The 16,702-nt window shown below is 40.5% G+C and overlaps 1 protein-coding gene across 2 annotated transcripts in view; it reads right to left on the bottom strand.

The window, feature by feature from the left end:
• Positions 1-6,882, bottom strand: part of LOC128858552 (dmX-like protein 2) — a 147,781-nt gene extending 140,899 nt beyond the window's left edge. Inside the window, exon 1 of one of the 2 annotated variants that reach the window (XM_054094932.1) lies at positions 6,705-6,882. In XM_054094932.1, the coding sequence (XP_053950907.1) occupies positions 6,705-6,791 (87 nt within the window). In that variant the 5' untranslated portion in view covers positions 6,792-6,882. The remainder of the gene's footprint in view (positions 1-6,704) is intronic. The other variant, XM_054094933.1, reaches the window with a different exon arrangement.
• Between the last annotated feature and the right edge of the window lie 9,820 nt (positions 6,883-16,702).

Here is a 16,702-nt window from a genome sequence, read left to right as displayed (position 1 = left end):
CGACTTTATTTAAAATTTAAGGTTCGCGGTAACGGACGCGACGAATTTCAAACACCAATAAATTTTATTAATCATTTTTGTCGAGAGTCAATGGCTATTTTTCTTAAGTGAAATAAGTTATTTGCTTAAAGTCTGAAAGCAATTTAAAGTATAAACACTTTTTGCACTAATGAGAACAATAAATGTTATTTTTCGGTAACGGACGCGACATACGAATATAAGCAGAAGTAATAAAAAAAAACTACCGTTATTTGATCTCCACTAAGTCTCTCTGCTTGTTAAACATTATGTTACTATCAGTAGAAGATTTTTAAATTATAAAAACATCATAGTATTGCTTTGAATAAGGGAATATTACAAGGAAAAAAGTTGGTATATTTGGTCAAAAGAGTTAGATTTTTGTAAATTTTGTATATTCGTTGTATATTTCGGCTCAAAATTAAAAGAAAAGAAAAATTCTTTTATATTTATAAAGTATACACATTTGAGATTTATTATTCATCAACAAAAAGTTCTCAGGAACAGTTTGAGTTTTGCACTCGTGGTTGACCTTTTTGTGAAAATGCCCATATGTATATGCCATATTTCAAGATGTTTGATTGAGAGATTTAGCATTATTTGAAATGCCATTAAGTGGGTTCTTTAGTTTTGGCCAATACTGTATATACTTAGTCTTGCCATAAATTCTGTGAGAAATTTTTACAACGCACACGGCGATAACAAATTCGCGATCCAAAGTTCCGTTATTTTGCCTTTTGTTCGTATACACTGTCTACTCATAAATTATACTCAGTTTCGTGGCAAATTTCGCTTGTTCACTATTTTGAGAATGTTTGTTTACGGCACGAGCAATCGAGAGAGTCTCGCAAAGGAGTTACATCTCTTCCTTTCTGCGAAAAAGAGGTTAAGACCGAGGCAAAAGTCCAGCGATCACCGAATAAGGCATCTGGTCAACCAGCATGATCGGACCAAACGGTCCGATACTTCTCTTTAGGACTGGTATCGAACCCAAGCCTGGACTATTCTACCGCTGCATATGCCACAAACGGCTCCAACCGAACTCCACCTCGGTTAGGTGCAATAAGTGCAACGGGTGGTGCCATCTTAAGACAGTGGTTCATGCAGTATGTATGTGCCTACGTGTAGCTCCGCACCATCAGGCGGCCCCTGCCTTAACGGCTTTATCGTCGAATATGCCGGCACATCACACTGCCGCCACTAATCAAACTTCAACGGCTAGGAGCCCAGTGCAACACAACTCCATCTCTGACCCAAACCCCTTCTGCCCCAATCCCAGTGGCGGACAAACCAGCAGCATATTATGTTCTGTGTGTCAGAAGATCGCGAGCGAGCCAATCACGGTGGCTTAGCGTTCATAGTCCACCAAACAGTGCAGTATCGTCTGATCGATGAAGGTATCGACCGCAGACAGAGTACCTTAGAATGTCAAGGTATAGCTGCCCGTATATATACCCCCTATCCCCAACTTCCGGCAGGATATCATATTGGAGCGCTTATCAGAGGTGAAAACCGATTGGTAATAGGTGACTTTTAATGGCATCACGATCTATGGCACTCCAGCCTACAAACAATCGTAGGGGACACCCTTTGGCAGACTAGATAGGCGACTCGACACTCAGCACAGTGAACGACAGGCAGTGGGCAATTGCAGCAGCTCAGCTGACATAACAATTGATAGCGCTGGTCTGATAAATAGCCTGGCGACCTATGCTGTCGCTTGCATCAGACCACTTGCCCATTATCGTCTCAATTGAGAGACCAGCCGACCGATCATATATTAACTTCAACAACGTTAATTGGGCCGACTTCGGGGATTTATTGAGGACACCTTTGCCGCTCTCCCTATCCCCACTACAGTGCGCGTAGGAAAACGCGTATTCTCCAAGGCGCTCACAGCCGCTGCGACTCACTTCATTCCTGCTGTAAGTATCCGGGACATACGTCCCAATTTCCCAGCCGAAGCAGCCGTTTTAGCAAACAAACGTGAACACCTACGCCGGGGCAATCCCGGGGATAGGGGTCTAAATTTTGAGAATCGGCAGCTGGTCACCCAACATAAGCAGGCCAAATGGGTAGAACACTTGAAGACCTGTAACTTCACCACTGGTGTGATTAAGCTCTGCTCCACCGTAAGATCCCAGTCGAACCCGACGAAGCGCAATGATAAGGTGGATATCACCTTCAACGGTTGCACTGCGTCAAATCCAAGCGATGCGAGAGCTATTTTAGCCGGTAATTCATTCTGCACCCTCCGGCCAACAGATCCAAGCGCCTTACCACAAGACGGTTGCACAAATTACCGAACAACAGTGCGTCACTTGTTTTATCCAGTGATGAGGATCAGGGGCCATCAACCGCATGAAGCCATCTAAAGCCATTGGCCCTGACGGACTAAACATGCTGATGTTGAAAAAGCTGGGTCCATTGGGAGTAGAATAAATCACTAGGGTTTTCAATATGTCTATGGCCATTCCTGACAAGTGGAAATCAGGGAGAGTGGTCCCACTACTGAAACCTGGGAAACCCGCAATCAAAGGGGTTCTTATCAGCCGATAACTCTCCTTTCCCCAGTAGTGAAGTGCCCCATCAAACCAACTCATCTAACACCCCTGTCCCTCTGGACCCCACCAGTCGAAACCGCATGTTTCCTGGGCCTACCGTTAGATGAGCTAGACGAAGACCGGTGAGGAACATTACACTGGCAGGGTTAAGTATACTGCTACAACAGCAACCTGCAAGTTCACCACTGGTAAGTAAGCTTTGGCCCACCGTAAGGCCCCTGACAAACCCGACGAAGCATAACGATCAATCACCTTTAGCGCACTCAGCGTCGGACCCGAAGAGATGCGCGAGCTATTTTAGCCGGCAATTTAATTGCATCCTCCGGCCGACAGATCCAAGCGTCGTGCCATCAGACAGCTGCCCCACTTACTTTGTCCATCGATGGGGTTCAGGTGATCATCACTAAAGCTGACACTTCTAAAATCATTGGCACTGACGAAATTAACATGCTGATAATGAGCTTTGGGTCTATTGGGAGTGGGATTCCTCACAACGGTATTCATGTCTATGGCCACTCTCATAAAACTAAAGGTTCTAAAATCACCCCACATCAGCATGGCTTCCGACGGTGCACAGTACCACCACAGCACTCACCGCCATAAACACTCAGATAAACCGCGGGCTCAACCAAAACTGCTCCTGTGAAAGGACGGTTCTAGTAGCGTTGGACTTGAAGAAGGATTTCGACACTGTCAGCCATTCCACGCTACTATTTAGAAGACATTACACAGTCGACACTCCCGCCAGAGATGAAGGGGTGGTCCGCTAACTATCTGAGTGGTAGGGTATGGTACACTAGACAGGGCTAGTTTACTTGGGCGGCAGCCTTTGGTCGGGAAGAACCGGAGTCATTCCGGTAACGTAGAACCGGCTACCATGGGAATATCTGAGGGGTCAACACTCGTCAGTGATATTTCGAGACCAAGTCTCTAAAAAAAGGAAGACAGAGCAAACTGTTCCGCAGTGTGTTGTCCTCTCACCCATGTTTTTCAACTTCTATATATCGATTGCAACTTCTGTATATCGATTGCATATTGATGACCTGTGCGCCAAAGTGGACGATTACCTCACCAATGTTTTTTGCTTTTTCACTGCGAGGAATCTACAACTTTCCCCCACCCACGGCGACCCTCTTTACGACCTGGACAAAGGTCAAACTGAAACTCAAGGTAAAAGTCGATGCCACACCAATTACGTAACCTTCGACAGTTTGCTCTCCTTCCCTCAGCACACAACCGCAATTGCCACTAAAGTCCAAAACTGTCTCCTTGGGGCAAAGACAAAGAAATGTTGCTGGCGACATTTAAAGCAATTGGCCGGCCAGTTCTAAATTATGCTGCGCCTGTCTGGCCGCCTGTAACTGGTGAGTGGAGTGCCTGAGTACTGGCATCCCAATGGCAGCCAGTTCCACGTACCGGACTGTCCCAAGTTTTTTCGAACCAAGGTTTGTCATTCCAGTGAACTAGCCCTGCATAGTGCGGTGAAACTCATCCCTCGTCTACCGTCACTGAAACAGCTCTATGCAGTAAGGCTGCTCCGCACGCATTTTCTTAGGGCTGACATCAAGCCTAAGCCTGGACACAAAGTCTATTTTGCCAAAAGCAAAGCTTCTCCCAGCGGCCGTCGTAACCGATTGGGCTGGTGCGTGACTACCATTCGGAATTCACAGAGAGAACGTAGGTTCGAATCTCGGTGAAACCCCAAAATTAAGAAAAACATTTTTCTTGAAACTGTAGGTCCCTCCATTTGTGGAACAACAGTAAGACGCACACCACAAATAGGAGGAGGAGCTCGGCCAAAGACCCAAAAAGGGTGTACGCGCCAATTATATATATTTATATAAAGCTTCTCCCGAACTCAACTTTCTCCACTTCGCACAATCCGCCATCGCCCCTTCTAAGTATCTTAATCGGAATCTCCACTGCTCCCCGGAGCTCACCAGAACAACATCACACCCGCCAGGATATCTCCCTGAGATTGAAGCGTTTATTATAAGTGAACACTGATTGGGAGTTCGTGTTTTCAACGTGCATAACGATCTTTAGCACTCAAACCTGCTTGCTGGACCTAGATTGCTACCGCTGGTCTGACTAATATCATAACTTATCTTAACTAAGCTATATCTTGAATCAAACCATTTACCCATTATCGTTTTGAAAAATCCGCTGATTTTATTTCCACGAAATGCCGCTCCTATATTAACTTTAATAAGGCTAATAAAGGATTTGAATTTGGAGATTGATCAACTGGTAATCCAACATAAGCGAACTAAATGGGTAGAGCACTTGAAAATCTGCAACTTCACAGCTAATGAAGGCTAATGCCTTGTCGAAGCCAACGAAGCACAATGAGAGGATGGTAATCACTCAAATGCGATGCGCGAGCTACAATTAAATGTCAAAATCGGCGATAAACCAACACCGACCGTAAATAACTTCAAATTATTGTGGGTCACTTTCTGTTTGTCTATTTGTTAACAGTAATAGAAGCCCCGTCAGTGTAGGGTATATCACCGGTCGTCTTCGTCTGGCTCATCTAAAGATAGGCCCAGGAAACATGCTGTTTCGTCGAGTTGGGTCCATAGGGAGAGGGGTGTTAGATGAGTAGGTTTGAGGGGGCATGCGAAGAGGTGGTTAGTGTCGTTCGTAGTATCTTCACATGCCGGACATATGTTTGGTATGTCGGGGTCAATTCTGGTTAAGTAGGAGTTTTTAATTACGGATTTTGTGTTAAGCGCGAATATGTAGATCATCTAGTTATATGTGAACGTATTATTACATACCATTCCAATTTGATTTTAGGTTTGTGGAGTTTAATTAGTACAGGGTGGGCCATATAGTGTTTACTTTTTGAACCACCTATTTTTTTGAGAATGGTAACACAAATGACATGTCAAATTATCATCATAATTTACTTAAAGGTTTGACATTTACAAAATGGGACGCTATACGCTTGAACTAAATTGGGAAATATTGAAAACCTATTTCCAAAGTGGTAAGCCTTCTTTTTCTTCCGCGTTTACAGGAAATGGCGAACGTTACCGTGACATGCTCAACGAGTTTTTGTTTCCAAAAATTTAAGAGGATGACATGGACGACATTTGGTTTCAACAGGACGGTGCTACTTGTCACACTGCCAAAGTTACACTCGAACTTTTGGCTACCGTTTTTGAATTCCGATATCAATTGGCCGCCCTGGAGCTGTGATTTAAGCCCGTTGCACTATTTTTTGTGGGGAGCTGTTAAAGACAAATGATATGCGAACCACCCAGAAACGATTGATGCTCTAAAACACGAAATCGAAGTTGCCATTCATGAAATGGAGCCTAATCAATCGGAAATGTGCTTAAAAATTGGGTTGATCGAATGGCCTACTGTAAAACCAGTCATGGCAGTCATTTGAACGATATTATTTTTCATTCATATATGACAATGTTCAATCTTCAAAATAAAAAAAAAAAGTTTGAAAAAATATTGGTAATTTTTTTTTTATAGCCGATTCAAAAAGCAAATTTTACATATAATAAAATTTTCAAATGAAACGGGTTCTAATACATCATTTACGTCATATCCATCCATTTAGGTCCAAATTTGAGCCTTGTTAATTATGACACCATTTAATCAAATGAGCGACGTCAAATTAAATTTTTAAAAGCTTTCATACATGAAAACAAAAGAGGTTTGTCATAAAAACCAAAACCATTCGAACGCAATGTACAAGGTCCGGCACAAGCACCTGTCAAGGACATATGCGCAGCACTATATTATATTATTTAGCACAGAAAACGACTGATGCTCTCATTTATTGAAGCATAAAAAAACCAAATAAAGCATTTTGAGTTTACAACGATTTTTAATTTTTTCAATAACAGTACATGTTTTGCTATAAAACCCTTAAAACATATCATAATTTTTGAGTTTCCACTTATTCATACAGCCAAGTTATAAGGGTAAATATTTCCACACAATTACAATAATGCACATTATATAATTGAACAATCCAAAGATATGGACAGACAGTAAGTTTTAACAAAAGTAAAGATCTCTTGAAACACATGACTCGCAAACTCCAAATATTAAAAAACAACATATCAAGATTTTACTAAAACATTATATGCTTACAGTAAATGATACTCCTTCGACAGAGCCTGTAGCAAAGCATCGATCCCCTGCGTTGCATGCTCCACTTAAAATCTGATGGCAATTCATGACTTTATGTTATTGCATATTTAAAATAAGAAAAATTTCTCTACGTTCAATTGCAAACAATGAACAATCTTTATTACAATTGCTAATTTTATTAGAACCGATAAATTGAAGAAAATTAGATAAAAGCAACAATCGATAAATTTGTGATATAGCGTTCAGAGGGGGCTAAACTCAGTTTTCAAATGTTAGCTTCATCATGAAGGTAAAAGAGAGAGTGGCACAAGCTTCAGCCCAACCACCAGCGGCGTATTTAAGCAACAAACCACTATAAAAACAAATTAGCAAGAACAGCCCCGGAGGCTTATATCGAGCAAATCTTATCCGACATTCAGGTACAGAAGAATCGTAAATTGGAACAGCAAAAACAGATTGATAAGCCCGATTTGCAACAAGACGTTCTAAGTTATCAAAAAAATCCCTGAAGCACTTTTCAAAGATCAAAAGATCTCAAAATTGCAGGAGGCAGTACTGAAGGAGCAGTAATGAATGAAAATAATTTTGCTAATTACTTGGAAACATTATCATACCTGAGTCGTAAACTATTTGAAAAGATGTACAATAAAATCACATAAATGCATTGTATTGAAAACAGAGTTATAATATCCAGATGTAGGATTCCGATGCTCCCGAAACGACTGACACTTGCGTGAATACCGAGCGAATAGTAGTATTCAGCGCAAAGAAAATTCAGTCGTAAGTTAAACGTAACTCTTATATGTTGAATGAACTCCCATTGAACAGGATCATAAAAGTGGGAAAGCTTAGGGAACTTAAGGCTCAGCATCTTAAGAGGGAGTGGGAACAGGGTGGCTTGTAAACTTCTGCAAAAAGTAAAAGTTACAAGTTCGGCCGCGTGGGGCTATAGAGGCAGAGAAAACCGATGTAGACGAATATATGTTCCAGCTGTAAGTTGAGGAATCATCACCCAAAATGGAAGAGAAGGCAGAGCCTACAGGACGTGAATGTAATTATGGCTGCAATACCACGCATATATCATCGCAGTCGTTCCAAATATCATCGCAACCGTAGCATATACCGTCACAAATATCATCCCGCATACATCATCGGAAAAGTCATTACAGTCGGCACAAATAACATCGCAGATTTAATAAATATTAGCCGAGTTAGAGATAGAGAAGACACATTTAACGTCGCAACTTGAAACGATATTAAGGCAGGTGTAATGGAGATTCGCCCCTTTGAAATATGTTAACCTGGGGTCCCAACGGAACTGTACCACTCCCTATATTTAAGCTTCAGTTCGGAACTACAGCAACAACAAATCGCCGAAGTACTATAGACAAAGTTGATGCATTGATTGTCTCGCCTAAGGGTTCCGCCGATTGGAGTAGATAGGTAGGTAGGTGAAAAGGCAGAAGTGCCAGTCTGGCACTCTTCAAGTAGTACTAAAGCACCTTTTTGATACCATTATGAGACCTCCTACAGGGAGATATCTGCAGCTAGTCAGAGCTATTGATAGAATGGAGAAGGTTGATTAAATTTAGGTTGGCGCACTGCCCCAGGCTGTCGAAGAAAGGAGCGATTGGAGTAACTATGAGAGTCGCTGCTACGTCTCAAATGAAAGCTTGGAGGAATACGCAACTGAGATTGAACAATTAGCGCACTTGGCATTTGAAGAGAAAACAACCGATATCATGGAATATATGAAGTGTCAAGTATTCACAATCCTAAGCATTCCGATATCCGGACACGAAACGGGCAGAATACTCAACACCGAATGGGACTTTCGCTAAGGCAATATCTTTTACACTGGCACAGGAAAAAACAGCTCCTTTGAGCAAGCCAGTCCACACATTTCATCGGGTTAAAGTTGAAGAGCCTACCTCAATGGAGAAAACCATGAGAAAAGTAATAAATGAGTTATTTCCTCATTTCACCCGACCAAGAGGATCGGATTCAAAATGTTACAACTACGATAAGACTGGGCATATGGCCCGTTATTGCAATATACTGCGCAGCCAACCGAACACAAAGCGAAACGCTCGAACCGACAGTAGTGCTCCCGATATACAGCAGGCCTTAAACTAAAACAAATCTTCTTTCATAGCGTTACAACGCGGTGTGCGTCAAAGCTTCCCTCAAAATGCTCCTCCAAAGCAGTCTATCTTGAGCTGTTGCTTCGTAGTTACGTATTCCCAACTTCTTAAGGTCGTGTTTGACTGCGTCTATCCAACGGTTCCTCGGTCTGCCTTTGGCTGTCACGCCCATTAGATTTCCTGTCAAGGCTTTCTTCACGGGACAGTCAAAAGGCATACGGATCACATGGCCTACCCATCTTATGCGCTGCGCTTTAACAAAACGCACAGCTGTCTCGTTCTGAGTTAGGTCGTTGAGTTCCGAGTTCAATCGGATTCTATTGGTACCATCATCCATTTTTATTGGGCCGAAAATCTTTCTTAAAACTTTTCTTTCCATGCGAGCAATCTGAGCACAATCATCACCCTTAAGAGTCCATACCTCACAACCATATGTTAGGATTGGTCGAATAAGAGTCTTGTGCATAGCGAACTTTGTAGCCTTAGACAAAAGTCGGGACTTGAACAAGTTAAGGTGGGCGTAATACGCTTTATTGGCCGCGTTGATGCGATCCCTGACGGCGAATGTTGAATCACCGCTACATGCGAACATAACTCCTAGGTACTTAAAATGCTGCACTGCTTCAAAAGTATAGGCTCCCACATGGAAATTTGGCATCTGTACAAGCCGCCTCGATTTCAACAGATATTTGGTTTTGCCCTCGTTTACAAAAAGGCCAATATCGTTCGCAATTTTGTTAATTTTCAAGAAAATTTGTTTTAAGTCATTCCTATTTCTTGAGAGAATAGCGATGTCATCTGCATAAGCACATAATTGGGTTGTTTTAGTCATCAAGGTACCACCTTTGTTGACTTCCCTTACGACAAAGCGCAGTATCAAATTGAATATGATTGTTGATAAGGCGTCACCTTGTTCTACTCCTGCTTCAATAGGGAACACTTTTGCTTGTGTATTTGTGAGCGTTGCGCTAACGAGCCTTATTAGTTTGGCAGGTATTCCAAGAATAAGCAATATGTGCTGGATCCTATCTCTTTTAACACTGTCGAAGGCTTGTTTGAAATCAATGAACAGGCAGGGAACATCTAGCCCGTATTCATAGTGTTTTTCAAACATTTGGCTAAGAACGAAACATTGGTCGATTGTAGACTTGCCTCTATGAAATCCGCATTGGTAGTCTTTAATTATTCTTTCAGCATATTCGTTGATTCGTTCATAGAGAACATTTGTAAAGAGCTTGTAGGCGTTTTAAGCAGTGAGATACCACGGCAATTATCGCATACTTTCTTATCACCTTTTTTGTATACTGTGAAGATTATGCATCCTAGCCAATCAGATGGTATGGATTCTTTTTCCCATACGTCTATTATTAAATGGTGGAGGCACTTATGTAACTCCTCACCACCTTCTTTCAGGAGTCCACCCGCTATAGAGTCTTCGCCGCTTGCCTTTCCATTTCGAAGCTTTTTAGGAGCCATGATAATTTCGTGAAATTCTGGTGGAGGGATGATGTTTTCAGATGTAGCTATAGGTCCCCAAGGTGAATGCTCTTCTTGATGCATATTATTTACAAGATTGTCAAAATGCTGTCGCCATCTTTCTAAGATTTCTTGGTCAGTTTGTAATATATCACCATTTTCAGATAAGCAAAGCGTTTGGTTTTCAATTTTCCGATAAAACTGAGCCGCGTTACACTTTACATTTAATTATATTTCTTTATTTTTATTTTTGATGGATCCTTTTTTCTTTTCATTTATAACTGTTCTGGCTGCCGATCTTTTTAAAACATATTCCGCTCGCGCTCTGCGGATGCCGCTCGTTATAAAGTTACGTCGGCTTTCATTTTAGGCGCTAATAAGCTCTTTACATTCATCATCAAACCATTCTTTTTTGGATTGTTTCGGTAAGTAGCCAAGTACCTCCTTGGCCGAGCTAGATATCCTCTTTGCTACCGCTTTCCATTCCTCTACAGCATGATTTGGGCAAAGTTCATCCAATTGCGCACTCAACGTAGATTGGAAGCTGATTTTAATTTCTTTATCTGAATAAAGCTTTTCTAAATTAATATATATTTTTCTCTCTTGAAGTTATTTTTAAACGCAACAACTGCCAAACGCTGCCTTAATCTAATTTTTATTAAATTATGGTCAGAGTCGCAGCAAGCTCCTCGGAGTGAACGAACGTCAAGTACTGAGGTAGCATGCCTCCTGTCAACCAGCACATGATCTATCTGGTTAGCTTTTCGGCTTCAAGGGATTTTCCACTTTGTGTTGGAAAGAAGTACTGCTGATCCATAAGTTATTTTCAGTTGCAAAGCTTATAAAGTATTGGCCATTATTACTAGTAGGATTGTGTAGAGAGTGCATCCCAGAAACCTCTTTCACAAACTCTTCCTTGCCGATTTTAGCGTTAAAGTCACCCAGTAATATTAACATACTAGAGTCAGCGATTTTGTTGCACTCTCTAGAAAGCAAATCGTTAAAGGCATCTTTTTCTTCATTTTTAGCAGATTCAGTTGGAGCGTATATTGAAAACATTGTCACCGCTTGAAATTTGCCTTTCAATTTAAGGATACATAGTCTATCAGTTACGGGTTGAAAGAAAATCAGACTCTTTTTAATTTTCTTGCTGACATAGAAACCAACTCCGTTTACTCCGTTTTTTTTTTTTTTTGCTTCCGCTAAAAAACAACGAATAGTCTCGCTTTTGTATTTCTCCGAAATTTTTCCATCGAATTTCTTGCAAAGCTGCCACATCAAAACTGTATCGCATTATTTCGTCAGCAATTACCTAACATTTTTCCAGGTTGCAACATAGTGCGTACGTTCCATGAACCGAATTTTACATCGTTGTCTTTAAACGTTGCGTGGGTCGTCTATAGATGGCGTTGTACTTTATCCGAGGCTTTTGTGAAGGTGTCATGACTTATTGTTTTTTACGTGAAATGGGGGTGTCAGCCCTAAGTCCACGTGCCTTTCAGCAAGTTTGCGGCAGGATTTTTTACCTGCGCACGGCGACAGCATTTGCTCAGTGCCAGGGTGTTAGGGTTATCCCGCCCTTCCTCGGTCGACATTGCCTCGTTGGCGATAACAGGGGGCACCAAGTCTAAAAGACAATGGGTGAGTTGTCTTTTGAAGAGGAGGGGCTATAGATTTCGCATCACTTTCCCATACTCCCCTAAAACAAATCTAAGAGGCGATAATTGGCTCTCCATCTAAATGACACACAGTCCCTGTCTCGGAAATAGACGGAAAAGCAACAGCCTGACGATAAAGGGAACTGTAAATGGTTAATATCAGGTGCTTAATCTGGACACAGGTGAAAAGAACTCGACCATCCAGTCAGTCTGGTAAAAGCTAATGTGAAACCGCTGGTTGGCTATAAGCTCCAGACAGTTACAGAAGAAAGGGCCACTATTTCCGGAAAGGTAGTTGTGGGTCGTTGTTGCCGGTGGTTTACAGGAAGGAAATTCGAATCCACAGTATTTAAAGAGATGTGTTGCTTACTGGGAATTAAGAACACACCTACAGAACCTTTCCGCCCGCAATCAGATTGAATGGTTGAAAAGTTGAACCGCGCTCTGGAAGAGCACTTGCAAAATTAAGTCAGAAAGTGCTAACGCCATGACACTAGATTTCGAGATAGAACTCGCTAAGACACATGCACTGCTGTAAGCTAGAAGGGAATATTTCAGTTTTAAACATACAATTGCGATTATAAACCAAGAAATTTTGTGTGTCAAGAAATACATTAGATCTTTTGTTGCATGGATTGCAATTGAATGCAAGTTCAGATATCGACTATAAGCAGATATGCACAGTAATAATTTGAATAATAGGCATAAATAATCATTTGTTTTTTATATCATAGGAGCTCACAGATTTTGAGGACGCCGTACAGATCTACATCGAATCCACACAGCGCACAGCAAAGGATAAAATCCAAATGGATTAAATAAAATTAATGTAAATTTAAATTAAATTATATAATATAATATAGCAAATGGAAGCTGCTGATGATTCTATAGTATAGAGTATTTTTGATGCCGCTCCGTGACTAGGGTCTCGAGATATCGCCCAAAATGTGGACCCCGATAACTTAAGGATGTGTTCGTACAATATGGGTAGCAAATGGAAGCTGTCGATGATTTCTATAGTATAGAGTATTTTTCATACCGTTTCGTGACTAGGGTCTCGAGATATAGACCAAAACGTCGACCCGGGTAACCCTAGGATGTGTTTGTACAATATGGGTAGCAAATGGAAGCTGTTGATGATTCTATAGTATAGAGTATTTTTAATGCCCCTCCGTAACTAGGGTCTCGAGATATCGCCCAAAATGTGGACCCCGATAACTTAAGGATGTGTTCGTACAATATGGGTAGCAAATGGAAGCTGTTGATGATTTCTATAGTATAGAGTATTTTTCATACCGTTCCGTGACTAGGGTCTCGAGATATAATCCAAAACGTGGACCCGGGTAACCCTAGGATGTGTTTGTACAATATGGGTAGCAAATGGAAGCTGCTGATGATTCTATAGTATAGAGTATTTTTAATGCCCCTCCGTAACTAGGGTCTCGAGATATAGACCAAAACGTGGACCTGGATAACCCTAGGATGTGTTTGAACCACATGAGTATCCTTTTCGGCAAAAATGTAAAGCACTTATGGATTTAATTGTGAAATTATATGTATTTGGGGAGGTGCGTTGCCATATGTACTCCATCGAATGCAGAAAAGGGGATTGCCGCACGCACATATACTAATTTGGCTGGTACATAAAATAACTCCGGATCAAATCGATAGCCTTATTTATATCAGCTGAAATTCCTAACCACACTGCTGATCCTGGGTTATTTCAAGTTGTCGTTATATATTACATTTCCTTGGTAATCTTATAACTCAAGAATCGCCGAACCGATTGACACAAAAATTTTAGAGTTCTTTTCTATCTTTGAGGAGGTGGTGTGTGTGAAGTTTGATTGAAATCGGCGCAGCCGTTCCTGAGTTATGATATTTTATGTGAGTAATGGTTTCCTCTCATACGAAATGCCTGTATGGGAAAAACAATAACAAATCCACAGCCGCTTATGAGCGTTTCTGTTGTACTGTTGTGGTTGTGAGTGTATTATGTTAATATTAATTTTGGGCGAAAATATAATAAAAACTGGAGCATTCAAGGAACTGGAAAAATATTTTTAACTTTATTTATTTTAGCATAATTTATTTAGCGTAAAAAATTGAAATGGAAATTAAAGAATCAAAGTTTAATTACAAGTTTTTATCGGCTCTTTCACCTTACCTGTATATAGGTGACCACCACAATCAAATTTTAAAAAAGTACAGAAAAGGCTATTGTGACATCTTTAGAAAGTATGTTGAATGAAAAAAATAAACTAATTCAACTGTTTAAACGTTTTACGAGTTCTATAAAGAAAAACTAATATGAAAAATTTCTTGCGATATAAAAAAAACATTTTATGTATGGTGGTGCGAAGCCCACTGGGTGATGCTAGCATTGCCCAGTGGGCTTCGCACCACCATACATAAAATGTTTTTTCATGTCGTAAGAAATTTTTCATATTAAGTTTTCTTTATAGAACTCGTAAAATGTTTAAACAGTTGAATTAGTTGATTTTTTTCATTCAACATAGTTTCTAAAGATGTCACAATAGCCTTTTCTGTACTTTTTTAAAATTTTATTGTTGTGGTCACCTACATATGTATATACAGGTAAGGTGAAAGAGCCGATAAAAACTTGTAATTAAACCTTGATTCTTTAATTTCCATTTCACTTTTTTACGCTAAATAAATTATGCTAAAATAAATAAAGTTAAAAATGTTTTTCCAGTTCCTCCTGGAGCATTCAATTTTTTATTATATTTGCGTCCAAAATGACTTGCAATTCGATAAAAAAATTGATGCGAAAGTTGATTGCATCGCAAAAAAAAATTTTTTTCTTGAGGGCGAATCATCAATCGATACGAATAAAAATTCATCGCACTTACGGTTTTCGTTGATTTTTGACCTGCGATGCAAAAATTAATTAGCGTATGAAAATTATTTAAAAATCATATTTAAACAAAAATGAAATGTGTATGTACCAGTTGTTGGATTTATCATTGGTATGTTGATATGATAGCCATCGTCCCCTCTCCAAAACAAAATGGGGTATTGCAATGCATCATAACAGCGATGGAGTTCTGAAATACGTTGCAATTGCTCATTTCTACGATACAAAACCATATCTCGTGGCTGAAACTGTTCACCAACCACAACAAAAGCTACTTCATCAATCGTTGGTACATTGAATCGTCTGGCGTGCTCCCAATTGGTGTTTTATCGGCTTTTATTATGATTTTGTGGCCATCGGGGTGCATCAGATCGAGTGACACTTTGAACAATTTCACCAATTCATTGTGTTGATGAAACATTGTTTGCCATTCATTCACGATTGATCTTCTCGTATTCGTCGAAATTGCACAGCGCTGATCTTATTCACGATTCTCATCACCAATAAAATATATTTGCAAACATTGATGGTCACCATCTGGGAATGGTAGCAAAGACCCAGCTCTATGGTATATTTGACCTTGAATCTGTAAAGTTCGAGAAATATATGTAGATAACGGATCTGAATTTTTAAAGACATTTTAACTGGTTGTAGTACATAAGAATGCAATCTCTTAACCTGAAGGCGAGTTCCCAATTGGTCTATATCTGGAGTCCTTAGTTACCCAGCGAAAAGAAAAGTCCTCTTTTCATTAGCATTTATCAACAACTTACAATGGATACTCATGTGGTTCAAACACATCCTAGGGTTATCCAGGTCCACGTTTTGGTCTATACCTCGAGACCCTAGTTACGGAGGGGCATTAAAAATACTCTATACTATAGCAATCATCAACAGCTCCCATATGCTACCCATATTGTACAAACACATCCTAGGGTTACCCGGGTTCACGTTTTGGCCTATTTCTCAAGACCCTGGTATCCGATTCTTAAAATTTCAAAACACAAACCATCTACTGAATAGTCCAAACAAAGCCTAAAAATTTGGTTTGGATAGGTGAGCCCGTTCTTGAGTTATAAGATTACCAAGGAAATGTAACTTCTTTTTATATAATAGGACTATGAATAAGTTCGTGCGGTTTTACAACAGATGGCGTAACTTGATTATTATTCCATCGATCCACATTTCCAAACATTCATTGGAGAGCTACTGTCGTAAGGCACAAACGTCAGTATAAGTTTTTTATTTGAAGCGTAAACAACAATATTTTTACCACACTTGAAAATGTCGAATTTCGTGCCAAATAATGTGTTTTTGCGGGGAATTCTTCTTCATTATTTTAATATGAAGAAAAAAGCAGCCGAAAGTCATCGTATCTTGGTGGAAGTTTATGGTGAGCATGCTCTATCTGAGCGAACGTGCCAGAAGTGGTTTGCACGCTTTAAAGGTGGTGATTTTGGCTTGGAAGACGAAGAACGCGAGGGTGCGCCGCCAAAGTTCATGGATACCGAATTGGAGGAATTGCTCGATCAAGATCCGGCTCAAACGCAAGAAGAGGTTGCAAAAACTTTGGGAGTTGATCAATCAACCATTTCCAAACGTTTAAAAGCCATGGGAATGATCCGAAAGGTAGGCCATTGGGTGCCGTATGAATTGAAGCCAAGAGACGTTGAACGCCGTTTTATGGCATGCGAACAACTGCTTCAACGGCACAAAAGAAAGGGTTTTTTGCATCGAATTGTGACTGGCGATGAAAAGTGGGTCCATTACGACAATCCAAAACGTCGGGCAACGTATGGATACCCTGGCCATGCTTCAACATCGACGTCGGCGCAGAATATT

This window comes from Anastrepha ludens, chromosome 3 (assembly GCF_028408465.1).
Source record: "Anastrepha ludens isolate Willacy chromosome 3, idAnaLude1.1, whole genome shotgun sequence".
NCBI classification, from domain to species: domain Eukaryota; kingdom Metazoa; phylum Arthropoda; class Insecta; order Diptera; family Tephritidae; genus Anastrepha; species Anastrepha ludens.
Note: the sequence above shows the minus strand (reverse complement) of the source record. Positions and strands in the feature narration are given on the sequence as shown.